Below are 24,678 nucleotides of genomic sequence, written 5' to 3'. Positions count from 1 at the left end.
TGCAGGCAGGGGTGGGCTGATACTGGTTCATACAGGTTCTAGTGAACTGGTATGGATGGTGATCAATTGGCCCCACCCACCTGCCCCTGCGCTATCCTGTCTTACATTTCCTTCTTTTGCAGTTCAGCTGATTAATGCGGCAAAATGGATTACCATGCCTCAGCTGTTCTACTTACTGGGAAGGCTAGAAGGTGAGCTGGAGAGGTTAAAATTGCTGTTTATTGAATGCAGCACGCAAAGAGTGCACTCACAGAACCAGTTGTTAAACCAGTTGCAGCCCACCACTGTGTGCATGGAATACTTTCTGATCCACACTTGCCTTCTTCCATTGGCTAAGGGTGTTCAAATTCACTGCAGAAGCTGGAGGATGGGAAGAATCTTCTACTTTTACTCTGAGTGCCGAATAAATGTAGAATTTCTGTTCATTGTCATTTCAAAAAGTGTCACTCATATGCTTTCTCATTCATATTTCTGGTGATTCCACAGGAAACCCAGCAGCTGTTCTCTAACAGCTGCAATTTCAATCCATCACAATGGACACCAATTTGCAGAAGCCCATTATATTCCCATCTGTAGTAAGTGGCTGCACTCAGCTGGCCTGAGCCGAGCTTGAAAAGGCTATGCTTAGCCAAGCCTAATTCATACCAAAAATTACAAGAATTTAAGCTTGCTTAAAAAAAAAAACTACTAACAGCAAATAATTTCTGATTACTGCCAAGAAAATTGCAGAGATACCCCCATGAGTTAAGTTTGTTATTTGCCACATGAGAGCCACATGGGACTGTGAAGGATTATAAAAATTAGGCATCTGGTAGCATATTTTGTAATAAATATAATAAATCTGGCTGAAGCATAATTTTCATATACAGGTGGAAGCGTAATTTTCATATTGCAGATTTCTTCCCAGTTACAGGGAATCATATACATATAACTAAGATCATACTGAAGCTGCAAATCTATATGTATATCTGGGAGTGAATCCCATTCAACTCAGTGGCATGTATTTTGGAAAAGAGATGCATGATCCTGCTAATAATTTTATGTGTCATTGGTTTTCAGAAAAGAGAGATTTTCTTTTACCTGTTCTTTTATTTTATTCTCTTAATCCAACATCTCTCAATTCTGTTAAACTAAAAGAATTTCTAAAATTAATTTTTGAATCAATTAATTAACTAGGGATTTCCAGCTCTTCACTTCCTCTACCTCAGGGCTTTTCAACCTCAGCAACTTTAAGATGCGTGGACTTCAGCTCTCAGAATTCCCCAGCCAATTGACGTCCATACATCTTAAAATTCCTGAGGTAAAAAACATTGTTCTGCATCATTGTCATTCACTATATTATGTATGCACATTGATGAAACCACAGTGATAGATGGATTAAAATATATTTTTCCACGAAGAGTCCTTTTGTGCGATGTTTTGCTAAGTATGCAAGATCCCTGAGACTCTGAAAACATACTAAAATAATCATAACTAAAGCATAAATCTAATCAAATTTGAGGTGCATTATTAATGTACCATCATATAAAAAGAATAATACTACCAAGCATCTATGTAATTGTTTGCATTACTGATCACTGGGGTTCTTTTGGTGTGTTATTGATAACGTGTGCTTGAAATAAAAATGGACTGAAGCATACTGCTACTACAGTATTTGTTACCTATAAGAATCTGAAGATTTAAAAAACAATTACACTGGAGGAATCTTAGCATACCTATTCTGTTTTAAAAACAAAACCAGATAATTCAAAATGGCAAAAGCCAAAGAGAATCTCAGAAGAAAAATCCAGTTGGAAGAGGTTTTATCTGAAGGATATTCAATAGGGAGACAAAAAATATGTTTTTTAAAAATAGATTGATTTAAACTTAGATTGTCTCTTTTTCACTAGAAATAACATTCAGGATATGTAGGCCTGGACTTACAACCACAATTGGGACCAGGTGGTTACTAAGTGATTTGTGCCCAATTTTATGATTTTTTTTGGCCACAGTTGTTAAGTGAATCACTGTTGTTATTAAGCAAACCATTGGTCATTAAGTGAATCTGGCTTCCTCATTGCCTTTGCTTGTTGGCTGAGAAAACTGCAATGAACCCAGGCTGCTGCAATTGTCATAATTATATACATGCCAATTGCCAAGCACTCAGGTCTTGATCACGTGACTGTGGAGATGCTACAACGGTTGTAAGTAGGAGGACCAGTTGTAACTCACTTTCTGAATGATATTGTAACTTGGAATGCTTGCTAAATGAATGGTTTTAAGTCAGGGTCTACCTGTGAAGAAAACTCTTGTCCATATATCAAACAAGTCATATTTCTCAAAGATGTCCCATGTATGTCCATGATTTCACAAGGGATACCTGCCTCTTGGAGTTGCATGCAGACTTTGTTGAATGCCCGTAACCAGTTGGCTTTTGCTCGTGCTTTGGGGTCTACCACTTCAACTTCCTCCTTCTCCCTGTAACCAGAATGCAGAGGTCAAGTGCAAAATCCAGCATCTGATCCTTGGCTGAGAATTTACAGGAAACAACTCTATCAAACTGCTTCCTTTCAAAAAAAATTCACCCTATTTTTTAGTAACTCGTCAGTTCCATTTCAAGAAATAACTTCAGATTGTATTTAAGAACCCAAAGAATATTGTTCAAGGGAGATCAGCCAGCAGAAGGGTGTTTCCCTCTAAATCAGGATCTGCAAATTGATCAACGTTGACACTGCCCCTCAAAGGGTTGATAAGTGTCTGGGGATCAGTACATGGTTGAAAAATTATGGAAATGGCTGAAATGATGGATGATTGGGGTCCGTTAATCTTTTAGAGTCTCTGTAGAGCTAGTCCTGAAGCCCCTAGTCCTGAAGATGAGGTAGATATCAACAATTTCAGTAATAAAAGTATATCTTATATTTTTCCTATATTAAATGTTGCCTAATTTTATGAAGTCAATACTATTCATAGTACTACCGTGTTTCTCCTAAAACACGACCCACCCCAAAAAGAAGGCCCAGCACTGTTTTGTGTGCATGCATTAAAATTAAGCCCTATCCCGAAAACTGGCCCTATTTAAGTGCATGCGCAGCCAGTACCCACTGGGGCGGTGGCTGGGATTTGGCATGCAGTTGGTAAGTTACAAAAGGGTTGTTTATCATTAAGAACTTAAGACTTAAGATCATTAAGTCCCCTAATCCATTAACCCAATCCATTAAGCCACCTGGGGTGGTGGCTGGGATTAAGTTTCGAAAAGGTTGTTTCCCCATTGACTTTGCCTGTCAGGAGGCTGCAAAAGGGGATCACTTGATTCAGGGCTATAACCAGGGGTGGGATTCAAATTTTTTAACAACCGGTTCTGTGGGCATGGCTTAGGGGCTGGGCGTGGCTTGGTAGTCATGTGACTAGGTGGACATGGCTTGGTAGTCATGTTATTGGCTGGGTGTGGCCAACTCAATATCACTCACATCGAGGCACGCATCTCCTCGCCTGGCCTCTCATGACTGTGGGGATGCTGCAACAGTCATAAGTGTGAAAAATGATCATAAGTCATTTTTCAGTGCTTTTGTAACTTTGAATGGTCACTCCACACAAGCAAAGTACCAGCAAAGGATGGGGAAAAGACTCCAGAGAAGTTCCTGAGACAGGAAATCTACTCCTGCCAAGAATGTAATAAGGGTTAACGGAGAGGCAGTTTCTGTAAGTAACACCAGAATGTTTCCTTCCTGCCTTCCTTACAGGATTAGGCCAGTAATTTCTTCTGACAGAACTGCTTAGAATGTTTACAACTGGTTCTAGCAAATAGATGCAAACTGATAGAATCCTATCCCTGGCTATGACCATCTGCAATAGGGACCTTTTTTGCAAAAGGTCTTCCTTGCTGCGCTGGGCCACGTGGGTCAGGACAAACATAAACACTCAAAAAATTAGGTACTTCAGGCAGGATGGGGCGCGTCGCTCGCCCACACACTCTTCGTCCGCAAAAGAAGCGGCCCGGTGACCAGGCTTGCCGGAGTGGACAATGGCAGGCTTTTTTGGGTGGACGGCTACCGGTAGCTGGAGTGAATGTTACAGGTAGGCAAGGGTGCATGAGGCACATGGCTTGCACTTTTTTTTGGCCATGAAAGAAGTGGCTCAGTGGCCAGGCAAGGCATGTGGGTTGCATCACTCACTCTTTTGGGCCGTGAAATAAGTGACCTGGTGGCCAGGCTAGGTGTGTTAGATAAGGGCGTCGCTCCTTTTGGCCACTAAAGAAGCAGCCTAATGGCCAGGCAAGGTGCATGGGGGGAAATTAAGACACCCCTCAAAAAGAAGGCCTAGCTGTTTTTTCAGAGGCCAAAAGAAAACAAGATTCGGTCATATTTTCAAAGAAGCACAGTATTGTTTAAAGTAATATTTATTAAATTATTTTCATATAATAAAAGTTTGGGATTGATGAACAATCTGAAATTTCATGAAGAAGTCAATGAACTAAAAAGTTTGGGCACTGCGATCTAACTGTTGGATTCAAACTCTACACTATCCACCTAAAGATCCATGGATTAAAAACAGGACCTCAGTGTTTTCTGTCCACTTTTAATTATGAAATTAACTTATTCTGAATTATGAAATTAACTTATTCCAAGTCCAAACACACCCACAGAGTTCCTGGTTGGAGATGTTTTACAAGGGCTATCCAATGTTTCAGAACTAATTTTTTTTTAAAAAATGTTCTCTTAGAGGGAGCAGATGCATCTTAAAGTTTTTAGAAGTAGATCTGTGTTTTGGCAAGTTTTATGTTACAGATTATATGTTAGGGTAGATAAATGTAGGCCACTGCCAAGTTCAAAGATCTTAGAATAGCACACTACTGTGTTAATCCCAGTATCACTTACTCACTTAGCAACTGAATGGTAACTGGATTTAAGGATCCACAATTGTATTCGTTATATTGTCGCCAATATAATGTTGTTCCAGTGTACTATGGGAAATTTAAATAGCACTCCCTTTCTGGAATTTAAATTGAGGTAAGCAATAAATTGGCCAATTTGTGGATCATAATAAATTACTTTGGTTGGTAAAAACCAAAATATTCTGATGAACTCCAGATCTCTTTAAACTGGGTTAATCAAATGCCAGATGTGGTTTAGTTTAAGGAAGGATAACTTGATGCACACCACACCAAAACCTCCTACCTTCACATACCCATGCCATCACTAACCAAGAGAATGATCTTGAAGTCATAGTAGATAGCTCACTGAAGATATCAACTTAGCTTGCAATAGCAGGGAAAAGGGGGAATTGCATGCTAAAACTGCCAGTACACTAAAACTCTTATGCAAATCTCAAATATGTCTGAACAATGTCCGAGAAAGGGTAAAAAAATGTCAAAGTGTCAATCAGAAGTATGTAAATGAAGCACTGTTTCTTTGTATGTGCATATACACATATGATCAGGCTTGATCCCACCTTGATTTCACTCAGGATGATCAAAACCGAATTCTTTTGAAGATCATTTATTGCATACACTGATTGTTTGCTGCTGAATATATTGCTGAGCTATATTAGGGTTTGTCTGTTACTTACATTTTAATTGATTTATCTCTATTGTAGATGTTTTATGTATATATTATTGAGTGCTTACCAAGGGTGCTTTATGAATTATTTACCATGGAAATTTTATTTGACAACACTGTCAATCATCAGGAGTCCTATGGGATTCAGTCGTACAAATGAATGAATCAATCAAATAAAACTATCTAAACTAGTAGCCATCACCACGTCTTGTGGCAGTAAGGAACTACACAGAAGGAAGATCATCTAAATCTCCACTTACCTACTGTGATTGGATGACCCCATTCCCAAACTTTTGAGAGAGGTGACAACTAAGGCAGACCATAAAATGACATAGTATGAGTGGAATGGAAGAAGTGTACTGTGAGGGCGTTTCCCCTACTCCTTTCAAAACACTGGGACAAGCTTTATTTTCATTTTAATCTCCCACAATTCCACGTCATGATCCTATGCCAGGGACACGGTGGGTGATTAAAATGGCGTTTCTGGCTCCCTGAGGCTAAGTGTAGCATGGTGGATGTATATTCCTGTTGCTAAAGGAACCCACGAAGAGCAATGGTTCTCTCAGGCTCAAAGCTGCCCTACAGCAGGACCGAGACTGACCTAGGCAGACAAGGAAACTCTGACTTTTACAAGATCCAACGATTAAAGAATCTCTTACTTCTCTTCTGACTTGGGGGGCTCTTCCTGGGGAGTCTTCTCCACAGCTGGGGTCTCTTCTGCTGGTTTTTCCTCCTGCAGGACAATTGGAATCTCGTCCACCTTCTCCTCTTTCTGGACCTGCTGCTGCAACCTCACGGCTGCCTGCTGTTGTTGCTGTTGCTGGGGCAGCTGTTTCTGCTGCATGGGGGGCAGCTGGGGCTGTTGGGGCTGCTGAGGTGGCTGCTTCTGCTGCTGCCCCTGAGGAGGCATTTTTTGCTGCAAGGGCTGCTGCTGCCTCTGTTGCTCTGGCGGCACCTGCTGTTGGGCCTGTTGCGGTGGTTTCTGTGGCGGAGGCTGGGCTTGGGCCTGTTGGGGTGGCTTCTGCTGGAGCTGCTGCTGCTGGGCCTGCTGGGGAGACTTCTGCTGGGATAGAGCAAATGGCGTGGCTGGCTGGACCTGTGGGGCCTTCGGCTGCGGCTCTGGCTGCTGCAGAGAAGTCTCCTTGGGGTAAGATTCCTGGTCAGCGTCGGGCACCTTGTCCTCGGGGTAGTACTCTTCGTTCTCACTGTACTCTCCGTTGAACTCATCCTCCTCCAGGTAGAAGTCATCCTCTTCTTCGTCCCAGTGCGGGGAGTCCTTGTGATAGCTCACGGAGCTGTGGCAAGAGTGGTAGGAGTCACCATCCCGTTCGTCCAGGCTGACATCATCGGGGTCAAATTCGTCACTCAGCTGCGAACTACCCTGGCTCAGCTCAGCCGAGGAGGCGTAGCGGCTGCTCCCAGTGGGGCTGTAGGGATGGGCAGGGGTTGGGGATGGAGAAACAGAGGCAGAAACCAAGGAGGAAAGGAGGAGGTTATAAATGAGCTTAAGGAGAGCATGGTGGAGTTAGCTCACTAAAGCCAATCCTCACATTTATTTCTCTACAGGTCCACATAGCACATCTATTGAGCATGTCTAGGTCTCTCTTCCACACACCTCCAAAAATAATAATGATGGATTGAAATTTACACCTATGCTGGCCTTCCTAACACCCCAAAGACTCTGAATGGTTCCAAGCAAGAGGGTAGCCAACATTACAGGGGTGCATCCTTGCTCAGATTACATTTCCAAATATGTCCCATTCGGGGCCTCATTTCAGTAATCTCTCCTATGGAACTGTAATCTCATCAGGAGGCTGTGAATTTCTTCATGTGAGATCTCTAGATTACTTTTAGATCTGGGCAGCTCCTTTCATTGTGAGCCAGGGGAACGACTAGCAAACATTATTAGAAGGCATCTGCTTTCATGAGCAGCTGCTCAGTAAAAGGACAGATTAGGGATCCTGTGAACCCCACAAGCATTTAATATAAGCAAATACTTATATTTAGAGCGTTCTATAGGTCAGCCCAACATAAAGTTTAGGAATTTGCAATTGTATGTAACTCCAAGCTTACATGCAATTGCATCTAATCCACTTCTAGCTATTAACAGAGTAAGTACAACATCAGTTCCAACTCTGGTCATACCATTGTGCTGATATTTAGTGCCAGGGAATGAAGGAAAGGTGACAGTGTCTTAGTCCACCACTCTGCTGCCTATTATTCCCACTCACTGAACCATGATCAAACTGGTTAATCAGAGTCATTCCCCCATGTACAAACTGGAGAACAATCTGCATAAGTTAGCCTGACTACCTTTACAATGCCCAAAGTCCATTTTCTGCCAGTTCCACAGATTCAGCCAAGCCACCAGCAGCAATCAGTCACAAAAAGAGACAGCAGCCAAAGACGCAGAAACATAGAACAATAAACACCAGCCTGCCCCTCTAATGATTCAATTCTTTTAGGGACATAGCAGTTATAGATAGCACTGGATGATAAAGCCAAATAAACTGTACACCTGCTGCTGGTATTATAGGAGAGAGAAAATTGGTAAAAATAGGGAAACCATATACACCTTTCTAATCAGTGGTCCAGACATGATCATTTACACAGACAGACAGACACAGAGGCCCTCTGTGACAGAATTATCAGGTATCCCCTGACTTACAATCATATTTGGGCTCAGAATTACGGTCATATATGATTGTGGTCATTAAGCAGGTCACCATGTGACCGCACCCTATTTCATACGCTTTTCTTGTGGTGCTTGTTAAGCGAATCTGTTTTCTGCAATGGGTGTTTTTGGCCAGAAACCATTGAAAATAATGGTCACATTGTGTGGACTATAACTCCCAGAAATCCTCAGCCAGCAATAAAATTTTGATTTCATTCTTCTGAATAAACACGCACATACACACACATGCATAGACTGTACCTCTCGATCAAATGTACTCATGATGTCTCCAAATGAAGTGGATGAGCCCTAAGGTGATGGTGACGTGTGTACCCTTTCCCACCTGCTTAAAAATAATACAGACCTCTTCATACAGATTGGTAGCATTTTAGGGAGGAAAGAATCAAAGCTACACTCTGGAATTGACACTCGTACAAGGTTTGCACTTGTCTTCTAAAAATCTATGGAGATTCTCAATCATTCAGGTCATGGTTGTCCCAAAGGTGCTTTTCAAAAGGCAACTGGACTTTTCTTGGGGTTTTTTTTTCCCTTGAAAAAACCAAGATGCTTCTTCAGCCCTCTAAAGAAAGATTGATGTCTTCCAAAAGGAACTCCTCCCTTCCCCTGACAGAGTTAGATTGACTCGTCACACATTCTCAAAATATAGAGTATCAAATGACAGAAGAAAAAGGGGACATGAGGATCAGAGAGGGGACACAAAAAGAACAGAGGGACAGCTGGATTCACTGTAGGGACAGATAGCTTTAAATCCCAGAAGCTACATTACGGCAGACTGATCAGACTGTCTCTGAGCAAGCAGAGAGGCTTACGGGAAGCACATGCAGACATTATATGGGACATACCTGGATTAGACCGAAACCACATTTCCAGCATTGGCAATGGGGGAGGGACAAAGGAAGGCAGACTCACAAAATAATGCGGGTGCCTGTTTATTCAACTTTTGGCCTGGTAGAAGAAGGCATCTAGTCTCAATGGCTTGATTGCAATTTTGAAGTCTTAGATGGAGGCAGTGCAGCCGATTGCCTTAGGAATCTGCACTTCTGTTTTTAAATTTCTGGATGTTATCAAATGACGGGGTACAGACATAGCTTGCACAATGATCAGTTCCTCTGCATATTTCCTCTTCCCTGCAGTCAATGGTAAAACACTGCAAGGTAGTTGGGATCAATCCCAGTTTAGAAATATGGCGTCCAATTTGAGCAGTGGGTTGGACTAGAAGACCTTCAAGGTCCCTTCCAACTCTGTTATTTTGATGAAGGTCCGGGAGAACGCCTGTGAACATTCCTGGATGATCACAACCCCTGGCTCAGTATCATGGCTAGTGCCACACTTGAAAACCAGAAAGGCCCATTGCCGAGATGGGAATCTCCAGTCAAGTTTTGGCAATGCTTGCCAAGTTGGCTCTCTCATCTATGTCCAACATACTATGCCCAAAGGCGCCATATTATGGTTTGTTTGTTGCAAAGGCCTGGTTCTCCCAATATGCTAAGACAATTGGTGTGTTTTCCCTGAACCCACTGAGCTTACAGGCTTTCCAACTCCATTTTAGCCTACTTATACACATTGTGTACCTGCTGATTTCAGAAGTCACACAGCAATGGAAAATGGAGGTGGTGTGGAAAGGGCAATCCACTCAGATAGATTTCCAGATTCTGGCTTTGTATCTGAAACTTTGATCATGGAGGGCAAACTGGTCATGGAAGACAGCAGTTTTACACTAACTCACCATCCCTAGTAGTAAGCAGTTACCCATGGCTGATGGCAGTGATAGGGGCTGCATCCAAGTGGATTGGGGAAAGGGAAAATCTGCACCAGACTTGTTTCATTTTTAAAGAAGAGGATATTGCATAGCATCATTTCTTTTAAATCTTGCTGAGCCTTCTTTATGTTACAATAGCCTGTTGGGAAAAATCTTCCCCCAGGAGTTACAAAGTGTGTGTGCGTGTGCATGCATGTATATATTCCACTGAGAACTAGTTCAGGGAAGTTCAACGTTAGCAAAATCTTGATTTCAAATTCAATCTTTGTTTGGGAAAAGAAAAATATTTGCAGGGGGTGGAATGGGAACAGGAAAGGAGTCGTAGCAGCCACTGCTGGATAGATGCTGATGGCCTAATCCAGTTTGCAAAAACCAAGAACCACGTGACTCTGCAAAAGGCACACAGCGGAAAAACAAGAGAAAGACCCACCTATCAGATAGGTCTATGGAGCGCCTGCTCTCGAGCGAGGGCTGGCGACTCGTGCGTCTGCTTGAGCCGGAAGCAGACTCAGCGTCACTGTGCCCATTTGCGGCAGAATCTACACTACCATAGCGTCTGCCAGGGAGGGGAAGAGGAAAAGGGTCAGCATATCAAATGGCAGAGAGAAAAGACACCCCCCCTCCTGTCTTGGGAATTTGAAAGGGAGCAGAAGGAGAGAGTAAAACACAAATTTGCTAGCTATGAACTAAGAGACAAGGAGGTGGGTTTCTATCTGAGACCTGTTTTTTGTTCAGATAGAATATATCCAGGCCAACCTCTGCAACTCAGGGCACTCCACTTAGGCTGCATCGTAGCTCTCATCATTCAGAGCCAGTTTGGTAACAATGGTGTGGAATAATTGGAGTTTGCTTGAAGAATGCTGGCCTGGAACTATTCAAAGGGTAGACCTATCGTTGGGGAAAAGAGAAGGCTATTCTGAAATACAGAAAACAATGTTGAACTGGGATGGTTGCAAGTCATTTCCCCACCCCACCCCTCCACCACCTCCATCCCCAGCAACCAACCATGGTTTTCTCAAAGAAGTAAAATAAATCTATCATCGAAGTTAGCTACCAAGGGCCCTGTGATCCGCAAAGGACACGAACAATCACATTGACAGCATTGTTAAAAATGCTAGGCTACGATGAATGATTAATGGCTAATGGAAGATTCCGGGAATGGAATGGAGCCCTTTATTTAAGCATATGACTTAATTACTCTTATGCAAACAGCAATTAGGAGGCCCGCTGCTGTCGCCCCGCTGCAGTCGAGGCCATTCATTTTTCTTGGAGTGCTATCAGGGTTTCTACTCCCCAGGTTACCCGCCACACTCCTTATTTTATTATGGATCTGAGCCAAGTTTTAAACTCTTCCTCCTCACTTTGTATACCCAGAGGGTCTTCGGCAAGAATCTCCCCATATATTCCAATGTGCTAGAGCAGGGGCCCCCAAAATTGGCAACTTTAAGACTTTGTTGAAGTCCACAAGTCTTAAAGTTGCCAAGTTTGGAGACCTCTGTGCTAGAGCTAAAACCAAGCTGGAGGAAAGGAAATAGCTAAGGATATGAAAGCCAATTTGAGTTGCAGGGAAAAAGTCTGTTTGTTAACTATTGTCCAGAATTTGGCTCAGGATCCATTGCAATGTTTCAGCTCTTGAACAATGCCAGTAATGAATGGAGCTGATCCTTTCAATTCTTTGGTCCTCGCTCCATTCTAAATGTGACCCCAGTTCAAAAGGAGCCCCCGAAAGGCCTTGAGAGGTTAGGCCTATTACCAGTGACAGGCACAAATAGATCTTCTGTACTCTGCTATATACTTCTGAGTAGCCAGAGGCAGAGATCAAGAGCAAAGAAACTAGTTTCCTATGTTTGCTGCAGATAGTCCTTAACTTACAACCATTCGTTTAGCAATCATGCAAAGTTACAATGGCACCGAAAAAAGGGACTTATAGTCAGTCCTCACACTTATAACCATTGCAGCATCCCTGTGTTCACCTGATTGTAATTCGGGTACTTGGCAATTGTTAGGTATTTAGGATGACCGCCATTCGTAACCTTTCCAACTGGCTTCGGACAAGCAAAGTCAATAAGAAATCCAAGGGGGGGAATTGCAGTCACGATCACGTGATGTCTCATTTAATGATCGTGGCTAAAAAGGTTGTAAAATTGGGTGCAGCTGTGTGAGAACAAATTTTCTGGTCCTAGTTATGGTTGTAAGTTGAGGATTACCTGTATAAATATATGTTGGGTATTATTATGCCCTTGGTCGAGTCGGACTCTGAGGGAGAGGAGAAATAGCCGACAGGGAGTGGAGGTGTGGCTCCTGAGGTTGTGGAGGAGGCTGGGGAAGGGCAGAGGCCGGCTGGGCAGTCAGAGGAAGAACCAGGCCCATTTCCTCTCCATCGTAGGGCATGCAGGGAAGAATGGAGAAGGCAACAGCTTGGTTTACGCAAGAGGAAGCGGCCATGATCCTCCTCATTCGTTGCAGCTGGGGAGACTAGTATATAAGAGAGACGATTACATCACAGCATTGACAGAAGCAACGTGTGTTTTATTTTGGGCTGAAGTTATCTTGGTTGGCGTCCTTCCAACAGACTGTGCCTTGTTATCTCCTTGAATCTGGTAATTATTTATCCTGGTCCATTGTGGAAATTTCATCATTGTAGTTTGTTTGGTTTTTTATTTCACCTTTATCTGCTTATTAAGTTTGGACTGTATTGCTTTCTTTTGAAGACTATTTATGAGTACGTTTTATCTCCAACTGAGAATTATTGAACAGTGGGGCCAAGTTGGAGGCATTAAAGGACACTTATTTACGTTTTGAATTTTGTTACGTTTGTATTACACTCTGGGCCATCACAGGTATACGGTGTTTGAGACAGAAGGTTGGATTTGTTGCTTTTTTTGTCCACCATGATGTATCATGCTCTTTCCCCATTTTATAACCTTCTAGGGGGAGGGCAAGAAACCCTTGCCTACTTTTCCCAACAGATCCAGGCTGCATCCACTCTACCTGATTGGCCGATGGTTAGAATAGTCCATCTCATAACCCTGCATAGAATCTGTATAGGAGTCTCGGGATACTCGCTGTTGATGACGTATGGGGTACTGGTGGACCGAAGCATTGGGCTGGGAGGTTGTATAGTAAGGGGGTGGGATGCTGTTGCTGGTCTCACTGCGATAGTCACTGTCCCGGTCATCCACGGTGCTGTCAGGGTCATCATCTGTGAAAAGGGACCCAATATCATGATATAAAATAACGAAGTGTTCATTATTAGAATGGGATATGTGAACATTTTTTACGTGCAAGGGACACAATACGTGTACATCTGTGTGTGTTGGCAAGCATCTGTATTTAGAAGGTCCACATGCATAAGTGTCAAAAGGATGCAGTGTTCTGATGTGATAGAGAATAACAGAAAAGGGTCTCCATTGGAGAACAGAAAAAAAAAATGATGGTTTCCAGAGGACAGGGATACTTGGTAACTGAAAAGAAGTGGAGAACATAGAAAGAGATGAACGGACAAATAGAGCATGAAGACATCTCACAAGCTGGTTGAAGAAATTTAGAAACAATCCAAGGACCTCCCCAAGCTGGTACCCATTAGATCTAATGGATTTTAACTCCCACAATGTTCAGCTTGGATGGGCATTTTGGGAGTTGAAGTCCAAACTACAGTATATTCAGAGAACATGATCTTGGGGAAAGAAAAGAAAGAAAAGAAAGTCACATGGTTGTTTAAAATAGGTGGGGCAGGAAGCTGTTTACACAGGTCACGGTATGGCATGGATTTCCTTGCAGAGCTGCTAAGTAGGATGGAGTGGAGAGAGAAAGAAAGGGCATGGGGAATGTACATTGGGGGTGCAGGTTGGAGGCTGAATGTTTCCTTGGCATGCAAACCTACTTCCTCATTCAGATATTGGTTCTTGACCTTGCTACAGCTGTAAGCAAGCCAGGACATGATGCATTGCATAATTATCCATAGTTCCTCTCTACTTTTCCCTCACTGCTGGCTGATTTCTCAATTTCCTAAAAACGATCCTGATCACCATTCAGCGATCCTTCTTTCTAAGATCTAAATCAGAGATGTCCAACCTTGGCAACTTTAAGACTTATAGACTTCAGCTTGCAGAATTCCCCAGCAAGCGTGGGAGTTGAAGCCCACAAATTTTCAGGCTGCCAAGGATGGACATCCCTGCTATAAACCAATAATCCAATTAAAGTTTTATATATATATATATATATATATATATATATATATATATATATATATATATATATGTATATATGTATATATGTATATATATATATATAACAACCAAATCCTTAACTTTTTCTTTAAAAAAAAGTTTATGTTAGTGCAGAAAAACTGTCTTCCTTGGCATTTTGGGCAGCCCTTGTGAAAATGTTTTCATTAATTAACTTGCCTCCACTCTCAGTGGTTGGATTATATGTCCTGAGTGATATTATTTTGCAGCCAAATTAATTGGCTATTAGATTTAAGCACTCCTTCTATGCCCTATGTGATTCCTGATTGGAAGGGATTAGATTCCAAATTGGTCCAAGAAGAATAATATGCAAGCTAAAAGAGTGTCAAATATACGTATTTCTAAAATAAAACCAATTGCTCTCCTAAAATAATTCCTGTCTCATATGATCCTTAAAAGGAAAACAAATTAAGACATCAATTTGGCCATGCTCAATCAAACAATATAAATTGGAAATGAAGTGGACAGGAACATAACCCTGCCTCAGGAATCAAGTCATCTCCTTTTCAATCTAAGTGCCATCTCACTGATTGGATTCCCAAATGGACTGAACAAAATTCCTCTCACATTATTTATTTGTACCCCATCATTACAAATAACTCAAGGCAGTGAACATATCCAACACAGCTTCCTCCTATTTCGCTCACAAGGACAACCCTGTGAGGTGAGTGCGACTGAGAGAGAGTGACTGACCCCAGTTGGCTTTCATGGTTATATCCCCCTCCCCAATAAACATGACTGAAAAAAGGCTGAGTTCCCATGATCCACTCAGCTACAACAGTCCCAAGCCTATTTTAGCTTAGTCTACTGTGTGGTAATCCCAGCCACCAGCTGACCATACAACACTCTGAATCTGATTCCTGAATTAATTCATTTTCTAGGTTCATATTATACAGTGAACTATAAACTTATCAAGCAGACTCAGTTTACATGACAATCTAAGCCACAAACAAAAGTAACACTGTGGAGTCCTTGGTGCTCTCTGAGTTTGGCTATGTATGCTTGTAGATGTTTCATTACCTAGCTAGGTAACATCACCAGTGCTAGTGAGTGTGGGGTATGTTCCCTGTTTATACATATAGATTAATTTGGCTTGCCAGTGTGGGTGCAGTTTTCTCCTTGGTTAGGGTAGTTCCTTGATTAGTTGAAACTAACACTAATCAAACTTAATATATTGTGTAGATGTTTCTCCTACATTTTTGTCGTGTGTTATATGAATATAACTGTATCTGAAAGAGAGAGTTTGATCCATGACCATATATTTTAATAATTAAAATTTATTTGAAAGAAATATTGCTGCTTGGCTGGCTTTGTCAGAATCACTAAGCATCTACACAAAACACAATAATGTATTTTTTTGGTGGAGGCCATTGACACAATTAGTTTAAGGGTAGGTTCACACAATTATACCCACCCTTTTGATGCCCGGCATTTAATGAATGGCTGGACTGTTCTAGTATTAAAACATTGTGTGAGAGTCTGCAGGAACATTTTATCTGTGGTCATCCCTTGACATTACAAAGCATCTTTTAAACCAGGCTTGTCCAACCCGCGGCCCACGGGCCGCATGCGGCCCAGGTCGCCTCGTAATGCGGCCCAGTGCCCACCCCAACCTTCGTGCCAGAGCCAGCGAGGTGGAGGAGAGGCAGGCGCGAGGCCGGGTGAAAGAGAAAAGGCGGGCGCCATCAGAGCGCCACCTCCTGCTGTTGCCGCCACCCCGTCGCTTCTTCCCCGCCACCGCTGCTGCTTCTGCCCCCCGCCACCCCCGCTTCTTCCCGCCCTGCTGCTGCTTCTGCCCCCACTGCTGCCGCCGCTTCTGCCCTGCCACCGCTGCTGCTTCCCTCGCCGCTGCCCTGCCGCCGCGGGGCAGAAGCGGCACGGCGAAAGTGGCGGGGCAGAAGGCGGCGCAGGGGTGGCGGCATGAAGCAGCAGCGAGGGCAGAAATGTGGCGGGGCAGAAAGGGCGGTGGTGGCAGTGGAAGAAGCGGTGGCGACGGCGGGGGCGGGCGGGGGCAGAAACGGCAGCAGGGGCAGAAGTGGCGGCAGGGGGAAGAAGCAGCGGCAAGGGCAGAAGCGGCAGAAGCAGCTGCGGTGGCGGGGAAGAAGCAGCGGTGGCGGGGGCAGAAGCGGCGGGCGGGGGTGGCAGCGGGGGCAGAAGCAGCGGCGGGGAAGAAGCGGCGGCGGGGCAGAAGCAGCAGAAGCAGCCGTGGTGGCGGGGGTAGAAGCGGCGGCAGGGCAGAAGCAGCAGTGGGGGCAGCAGCAGCGGGGGCAGAAGTGGCGGCGGTGGCGGGGAAGAAGCGGCGGCGGCGGGGTGGCAGTGGCGGGGCAGAAGCGGAGGCGGGGGCAGAAGCAGCGGCGGGAAAGAAGCGTCGGTGGGGGCAGAAGCAGCAGAAGCAGCCGTGGTGGCGGGGCAGAAGCGGCGGCAGGGGCAGAAGCAGCAGCGGGGCAGCGGGCGGCGGGGCAGAAGCAGCAGCCGTGGCGGGGAAGGCTTCTGCCCCGCCGCTGCTGCTGCTTCTGCCTTCCAGTCCTGCCTCATCCAGCCGGGCCATTTGCAGGAGAGGTAGGCGCGAGGTGGGTGAGCTTTCTCTCCTCCCCCCCGCAAAATTTGGCGGAAAATAAACCGTGATAAAAAAACTGTGATAAAAAAACCTTTTAAAAAATAAATAATTTTAATAAATAATTAATAATAAATAATAAAAACATCTCAGTAACTTCATTTCCAAATAAATTTAATATGTTAACTATGTTTTCTATGGTTTTTTTGGATGATCAGGTATCGTTACTGTTATTTTATTTTATGTGCGGCCCAAACCAAATTTTCATCTTCTAATGCGGCCCAGGGAAGGTGAAAGGTTGGACACCCCTGTTTTAAACAATGAGCAGCCTCAAAATAACGGATGGATACAAGTTAAGGAAAAGTACTGAGTTCATCGGATACAGTTAAGGATTTAGAGATTACATTTGCACATCAAGTTAGATTCAGTTAGATTAATACAGCAAATTGATTAATGCCATAAATCAGTCAATTAAATAATTTGAAAAATGTTGCTAAAGCCAATTTTGGTTTCTAAGCATCAATTGTTTTAGCTACAGACAAGCCGCAGAGGAGGAATGACTCAATTCTATTAATGTCATCCTAGGGTCAGAAAGTCCCTAGTTCAAATTTAATCACTGCATTGAATTCACTAAACAATTTTAAATAAGTACTTCTTCTCCAGTTCGCTATCTTTATCTGGAGTCTAGTAAGTAATACCAAGGGCTTCTGGAGGATAGAATTTTAAGCCTCAAGAGCCTGTCATAAGTGGCATGTGAGGTTATTCTAGCTTTAAAGGTATACACTAATTTAAATATCTGCTAACTATGCAAAAAAAATTGTTGTCATTATCGCTTCTGCTTACTACCTGAAAATACCTGCTTCATCTCTTGCCCTGGGGAAAGGTGGGCCATGTTAGATTTGACCCATACCTCCTCCCCCTGGAGTAGAAGTAATAGGAAAATATTTAAGAATGCCACAGAGTGAAGTGGGAGGGTACAGGATCAGAATCGCATACTTACTTTGTTGATCTCCCCAGCCAAAATAATTCCAGTTGCCTACAAAATAAAAGCCAAGAAGACATGTCCCTTTAAGAGACAGGCCAATTCTAAATACTGTATACTTAGTAATTCTAACCCTAGAGGGAAGAGGAGGTTGTAGGGAAAGGGAGGTATAAATTCTACATCCAGGTGAACTTTGGAAGCTAACAAAACATAAAAACAGGCAGGGACAATCTGCAGCTTGGGGTGTGGCGTTGACCCTCAGTTTTTGCAACCCTTTGAAATTGCACTACCAAATTCTTTTACCAAATAGCTAAATAGCAAATAGCTGAGAACTACAATTATCAGGAATTGTTTCTTTTTTAAAGTAGTGAAATTAGCAGATTGGAGAGTATGATTTACTAATCTTAAAAGCTTGATTTACCACTAGATTGGGGTGGAACAGAGAAAAAAAGAAGTATGCAAGCTTTTAAGACTGATAGTTCACACCCTTCAATCTACTAATCTTACCATATTAATTTTTTTTCCTGCCTCATTCATTTGGTGATGTCACCTTATCTTTATTTTGCCTACTGTGTATCTCTTAGCCACATTTTTAAAGGGCACTGGAATGTGGTCTGCTCTTAATAGACAGGGAAAAGCCTTTCTACATTATTCTTATCTTCTATAGTGCTTCTCAATCTTGGCAACTTTATACTGTGTGAATATCAACTCCCAGAATTCCCTAGCCAGCATGATGGCTGGGGAATTCTGGGAATTGATGTCCACCCAGTTTAAAGTTGTCAAGGTTAAGAAACAATGTTCTAGGATGCTGCTTTTGAACATGGAGGTTCCTGTACCTCAGTATTTCTCAGCCTTAGCAATTTTAAGAGGTACTGGCTGAGAATTTTGGGAATTGAAGTCCACACATCTTAAAGCTGCCAAGATTGAAAAACACTGTCTTAAACTTTGATAGCACCAACTTCTCCAAAATTATTCCATTCATTTTTCGCCAAAAACGTATTGAATCTGGGATAGGAAAACATCAGAATTAATGGATCTGCTTGGTTCTTTAGCAGAATTTAAACTCTGCCAAACAGAGATAGATCCAAAAAGGCATTTACAGTACAGCATTACAGAACACAATATCTTTGAGCATATTTTGAATCCAGGAATTTGCAGTGTATCTACTACATGTTCCCAAGAGATATAACAACAGTTTCTGACCCATTTCTCACTCACCTCTGCCTTCAACTATGTGATAGGTATTATCTGCCCTCCTAAGAACTCTGGTAAGAAATGCATGTAATGCACAATTGTAAGAGATGACGAGCGCTAGTAGCTTGAGAAGACTTTGAAATAAAACAGAGCACACAAATAGAAGAGGAAGCACAGCATTTTCGGGACAGGCAGAAAAAAAAAATCAAGATGGCTGCTGGAAATTCTAATAGCATTTGTAACCAGCAGCATCTGCAGAGGCAGTCAGCAAGGTACAAGAACCTCCCTTTCAATGTGCTCCAAAGAGATGGGACTCTTTATCCTAATCTTTGTCTGCTCACCAGATTTTCTCACCCTATCTTATTGGAGAGGCAAGAATCATTGAGATATGCCTGAAAGCAGCATGATTTATGCCTGATTAAGCTAACCATTTTAATTTTAACTAAAGTAGAGCTATGGACATTTGTCAAGAAGATAAAGGCATGTGCTTCTTTAAAAACACACTTCGTTGTTCTTACGTGTCTCAGTGATGTCACTGAAAAAAAATCAAATCTCACAGTCTATGCGGTATTTTTAAAAAATGCATTTATGGATAAAGGATGCCTGACTGAGTGCATCTAAGTTTGTTGTATGGAAGATGTAACAGAAATAAAATGAAATTACATCCTACTTACAAAAAAAGTGAAGAATAAATTGTGGGATTCAGGCACTGAGGAGTAAGATTTTTAGGAACAGCTTATTCAGTATTAATAATAGAAGCAGGATGGCTCCTTAGTCTGATCAATAGGGGCTGATTTTGCATCTGTTCATGGATAGTACATCTTTCAACAACTATTAATCATAATATATAATGGAGCCTCAATAAACAAGAGCAGTTCACCTCTCCTGATCAAATGCTGAGGATTAGCAAGATTGTTGGGCTTTAGTAACCATGGGCTACACTCTAGAGCAGGGGTCCCCAACTCTCTGTCCTTGGGCTGGCATCAGGCTATGTCATGCCAGAAACCAGGCCGTGCAAACAAACGAAGCCCCATCTGTGGGATGCAGGCAGCATGTGAAACCACATTTCCTCCAGCCTGCAGAAAAACTTCTTTCCGTGGAACCGGTCCCTGGTGCCCAAAACGTTGGGAGCCGCTGCTCTGGAGAACAGATTTCTTGATATTTTACTGACAACTGTGGCTGGAATCTTTGGGATCTTTGTCTAGTCTTGACTGGACCCACAAAGAACCAATCAAAGTTCTCACCAACTTGAAACCAACTCAGCTGAAAGCCAATCAGACATCAGAAAATCTGGCTATATCGCTCTCTGCTCAGATGTGTGTAGTCTGTATAACAGACTACACCACCTGTGAATGCACAAGCCACAGTTGTCAGTGAAAGGAAATAGGTTCGCTAGGTCATGGACAGCAAACCTTGAAGTTCAACACTGTCCAACTGGCTATGAAAACCTAGCAAGATTACTAGCAATATTAATGTGTTCCCGCCCTGCCTGTGGGATTCCCATGAGGGTATCTGGCTATCAATTGTCAGATGCTTGTTTGATGAGCTTTTTACATTTGATCTAGCAAAGTTCTACTATAATCTAGTCTGGTTCATACTGGCTTTCCTTATATTCTAGAGTTGTAAGTTCAAATGTTCAGTTTAGAAATCTTTCCTAACTAGGATAATAATAGGCTATTTTCCAGGATGGAATTAAATGGGCTGTTTTTCCTTAAAGGCCTCTGGAAATCCCTTTTACCTTTCTGTCCCCAGCATCTGCCCTCTATCCCATGCATCCATCACCCAATAGATCTTCTGAGACTTAAAAGGGTAGGAAGACATAAGGGAAGAAATGGTATTAGGAAGACACAGAGGGAAGGGATAGGAAGAAAGGATGAAGCTTTCATTGACCAAACTGTAAACAGCTCTGTCTTGGGTTCATTCTGGCTTTCCTCATTAATCTTGGAATGAAACATTGGTTTCCAAATACTCCGGCCAAAAAAGGAGGGGGGAATCCATCTTGCTTGGAAAAGTATGAAGGGAGCACTTCATGTGCCAAACCTAATTTGCAGAAGAAATTAGGAAAACACAATCATATATGCCCAACCTCCCCAAATCAAAATAACACTTACAGCACTGCGAGCCGGGGACTGGAAGCGGCTTCTCCTGCTTCTCCCAGGGTCAAGAGGAGAGGAAGAAAACACAAAGATTAGGACCTGTCTGAGAAGAACCCCTTTTCTCAAAGCCCTCTGATTTGGGAGCTCCAAAGCAAGAGCTGAAACCGGTGGTAGACGGGGGAAGATGGAGAGAAAAATGGTTAAATGAAAAGTGCTTCATTTGGAAAGAGAATTTTTGACAATGAGAGCCAAGGGATATGGTTCTATTGTGGACTTCACTGGGAACAGCACATGCCTGGTGCAACTGGTACACAATATAAAGTTGTGCAAAGGCCCTGAACCCCTAGATTGTGCAGGGGGGGGTCTGTTTGGGGCAATGCAGATCCATACAGCACCAGAGATAGTATTACTTCTAAAAACCGAGGTGCCAGTGGTGGGATTCAATTTTTTTTTTACTACCAGTTAAATTCAAATTTTTTTACTACCAGTTTTTTACTACCAGTGGCTTGGTGGGAAGGATACTGCAAAATCTCCAGTCAGAGTGGGTATTTACTGGTTCTCTGAACTACTCAAAATTTCTGCTACTGGTTCTCTAGAACTGGTCAGAACCTGCTGAATGCCACTTCTGCCGAGGTCCCTAAAACCCAAAATCACTGACTATTGCCAGGGTTCAGCTGAAGCCTGTTGTTCCTCATCCAGACACTGAGATAGGACATCACTTAATTCACCAGGAACAGAGATAAACAGTTGGGTCCCCATGGCTTCTGGGTCTCATGTCAACATTAAATAGGAGAGAAGAGAGCACCAATCCATGCCCATATAAGTAGTCCTCAACTTATGACCCCAATTGAGACCAGAATTTCTGTTGCTTAGTAAGATGGTTATTAAGTGAGGCACACCACATTTGACAATCTTTTTTGCTGTGGTTGTTAAGTGAATCACTGCAGTGGTGAAAGGAATCACACAGTCCTTAAATGAATCCTGATGCCCCCAACTAACTTTTTTTGCCAGAATAGAAGAGAAGAGAAGAGAATAACAGAGTTGGAAGGGATCTTGGAGGTCTTCTAGTCCAACCCCCTGCGTGGAAGGTCATAAATGCTAATCTCGTGACACCAGGGTGCTGCAACCAGCATAAATTCAAGCCAGTTGCCAAGCATTTGAATTTTGATCACATGATCCCAAGGATGCAGCAAAGGTTGTAAGCGTAAGGATCAGTCATAAGTCATTTTTTTCAGTGGTGTTGCAACTTTGAATGGTCACTAAATGAATGTTGTAAGGCGAGGATTACCTGTTGTGGGGACAGGATCTCTCCCCTCCAATCATCACCAATTGGATGAGGAGAGAGGAGGGGAGATGAACAAACGCATCACCCACCATCCTGGGAATTGATCCAGAAGGATACAATTTTGTGTTGTTAGGAGGGGAAAGAAATGCTTGCATGCACCAATCTACTTCAGGCAGAAATCAAAGTGTGGATTTAATGGATTTTTGGAGGGAGAAGTAGCAATAGCACTCAGACTTATATATCGCTTTACAGCCCTCTCGAAATGGTTTACAGAGTCAGCATAATTGCCGCCAACAATCTGGGTCCTCATTTTACCCATCTGAAAAGGATGGAAGGCTGAGTCAACCTTGAGCCTGGTGAGGTTTGACCTGCAAAATTGCAGGCAGCCAGCAGGCAGCAGAAGTAGCCTGCAGTACTGCACTCTAACCACTGAGCCACTGTGGCTCATAGAACAACTGATCCATTTTTTCAATTCTCAGATATGCCCATCCACTCATTCACATATACTTACATCATCTTGGTCTCGCATAGCATTCAGCCGCTCCAGTTCCTTGACCCAATAGCGAGCCTCTTCTTCAGGAATATCTGCAAAAAGCGGGGGGGGGTGGGTGGGAGATTTTTCAGATTAACGGAACCTCTTTAGTAAAATCAAGCGGTCCAGCTTTTCTTTTTTTTTTAGAACCACATAAAATTAGGCCACATTTGTGAGATCACATTTTTAAATACATTCCCATTAGTGGTGTATATGTGGAGAGAGAGAGAGCCCCCCCCCCCCAAAAAAAAAGACAAGATGGTGACAGAGCCTGGGATGAGCAAAGCTACCATCTTGACTTTTTTGTGACCCAGCCTTCAAAAGACCTTGAGGAAAAAAAATAACCAACTGGATTTGTATATCTGGAGAGTAAGTATCATACCCGCAATCTCTTATGGCTGGGTGTAAACATTTTGAATTTGGAGAATGCCTTGTGGATGTTTTCTAAGATGGCTGCTGAGGGGGACAGGGCTAGTCACAAAATGGCCGCTAGGCAGAATATCATTAGTTACAAAGCGCAGAATTACCAGGATGCTGCCTGTTCCCTCTGTTATGTTGAAAGCAGTGATGTATTAACCATTAATACGTGCTTAGGGCACCAGGCCCAAAGGGGGCACTTTTATGTAGCCTAAGCTTGGCTTCATTTGTACAGTATGTACAAAGGAGGGGGGCACCAAGATTTGTCAGTGCTCAGAGCACCACTGGTTAGAAGAAAAATCCAGTTCCAGTTCCAAGCCGGGAATAAAATGGAAGCTGATTGGAAAGAAAGATTCTGTTTATTGGTCAGCTTGTCCCAGAACTGCACGCTGTGTGTATGTTGGTTCTGTTCGCCAATAAACAGAATCTTTCTTTTCAATTGGCCTCCAATTTATTCTCAGCTTGGAATTGGACCTGGATTTTTCTTCCAACGGTTACAACTCCTTCCCTGGTAGGATGCCAAGTCTCCCTGTCTCATCCTATCAGGCAGGATGGGCACATTTCAAATCCCATCAATGAAAGATAGATAGTTGGCAGAGCATAGAAGGCAGTTCTGCTGTAGCACCAGTCTCTGGAGAACAGGATGGTGCCAATCATGCTGGCCTTTCGTAAGAGTAGAGTAGAGTAGGGTAGAGTAGGGTAGGGTAGGGTAGGGTAGGGTAGAGTAGAGTAGAATAGAATAGAATAGAATGGAATGGAATGGAATAGAATAGAATAGAATAGAATAGAATAGAATAGAATAGAATAGAATAGAATAGAATAGAATAGAATAGAATAGAATAGAATTCTTTATTGGTCAAGTGTGATTGGACACACAAGGAATTTGTCTTTGGAGCATAAGCTCTCAGTGATAGATCTATCTCTGGGCCTGCGGCTCTGATGGTGTAACAGGGACATGGTTCTTGGTTATATAAGAGGTCCTTGACTTATGACCATAATTGAGCCCAGAATGTATGTTGCTAACTGAGAAATTTCTTAAAGGAGTTTTGCCCCATTTTACAAATTTTCTTGCTGCATTTGTTAAGTGAATCCCTGCAGTTGTTAAATTAGTAACACGGTTGTTCAGTGAATCTGGCTTCCCCATTGGTTTTGCTTCTCAGAAGGTCACAAAAGGGGATCACATGACCCCCTGGGACCCTGCAACCATTATAAATATGATACAGTTGCCAAGCATCTGAATGTAAATCACGTGACAGGAGGGGCAAACAGCTGATAGGTTCCGAAAGACATGTAGGTGAGCTTTGCTGCCTCTGATGCTATTAGTGATCTAAGTGAACTAAGAATCAGTAGACCTCTGAGGCAACAATCAACACCAGAAAAACC

The 24,678-nt window shown here is 42.9% G+C and overlaps 1 protein-coding gene across 1 annotated transcript in view; it reads right to left on the bottom strand.

Annotated features, from left to right (window-relative positions):
• LOC113434965 (protein unc-13 homolog A) overlaps positions 1 to 24,678 on the bottom strand; it is a 128,702-nt gene that overhangs the window by 68,170 nt on the left and 35,854 nt on the right. Inside the window, 7 exon segments of the mRNA XM_087922771.1 lie at positions 2,364 to 2,457; positions 6,194 to 6,961; positions 10,419 to 10,544; positions 12,980 to 13,190; positions 17,790 to 17,825; positions 21,077 to 21,110; positions 22,858 to 22,931. Of these exon segments, the coding sequence (XP_087778897.1) occupies positions 2,364 to 2,457; positions 6,194 to 6,961; positions 10,419 to 10,544; positions 12,980 to 13,190; positions 17,790 to 17,825; positions 21,077 to 21,110; positions 22,858 to 22,931 (1,343 nt within the window).

The sequence above is a fragment of the Pseudonaja textilis genome, chromosome 1, assembly GCF_049901715.1.
Source record: "Pseudonaja textilis isolate UNSWEBS1 chromosome 1, rPseTex1.2, whole genome shotgun sequence".
NCBI lineage: Eukaryota > Metazoa > Chordata > Lepidosauria > Squamata > Elapidae > Pseudonaja > Pseudonaja textilis.
This window is presented reverse-complemented; position numbering and strand designations above follow the sequence as displayed.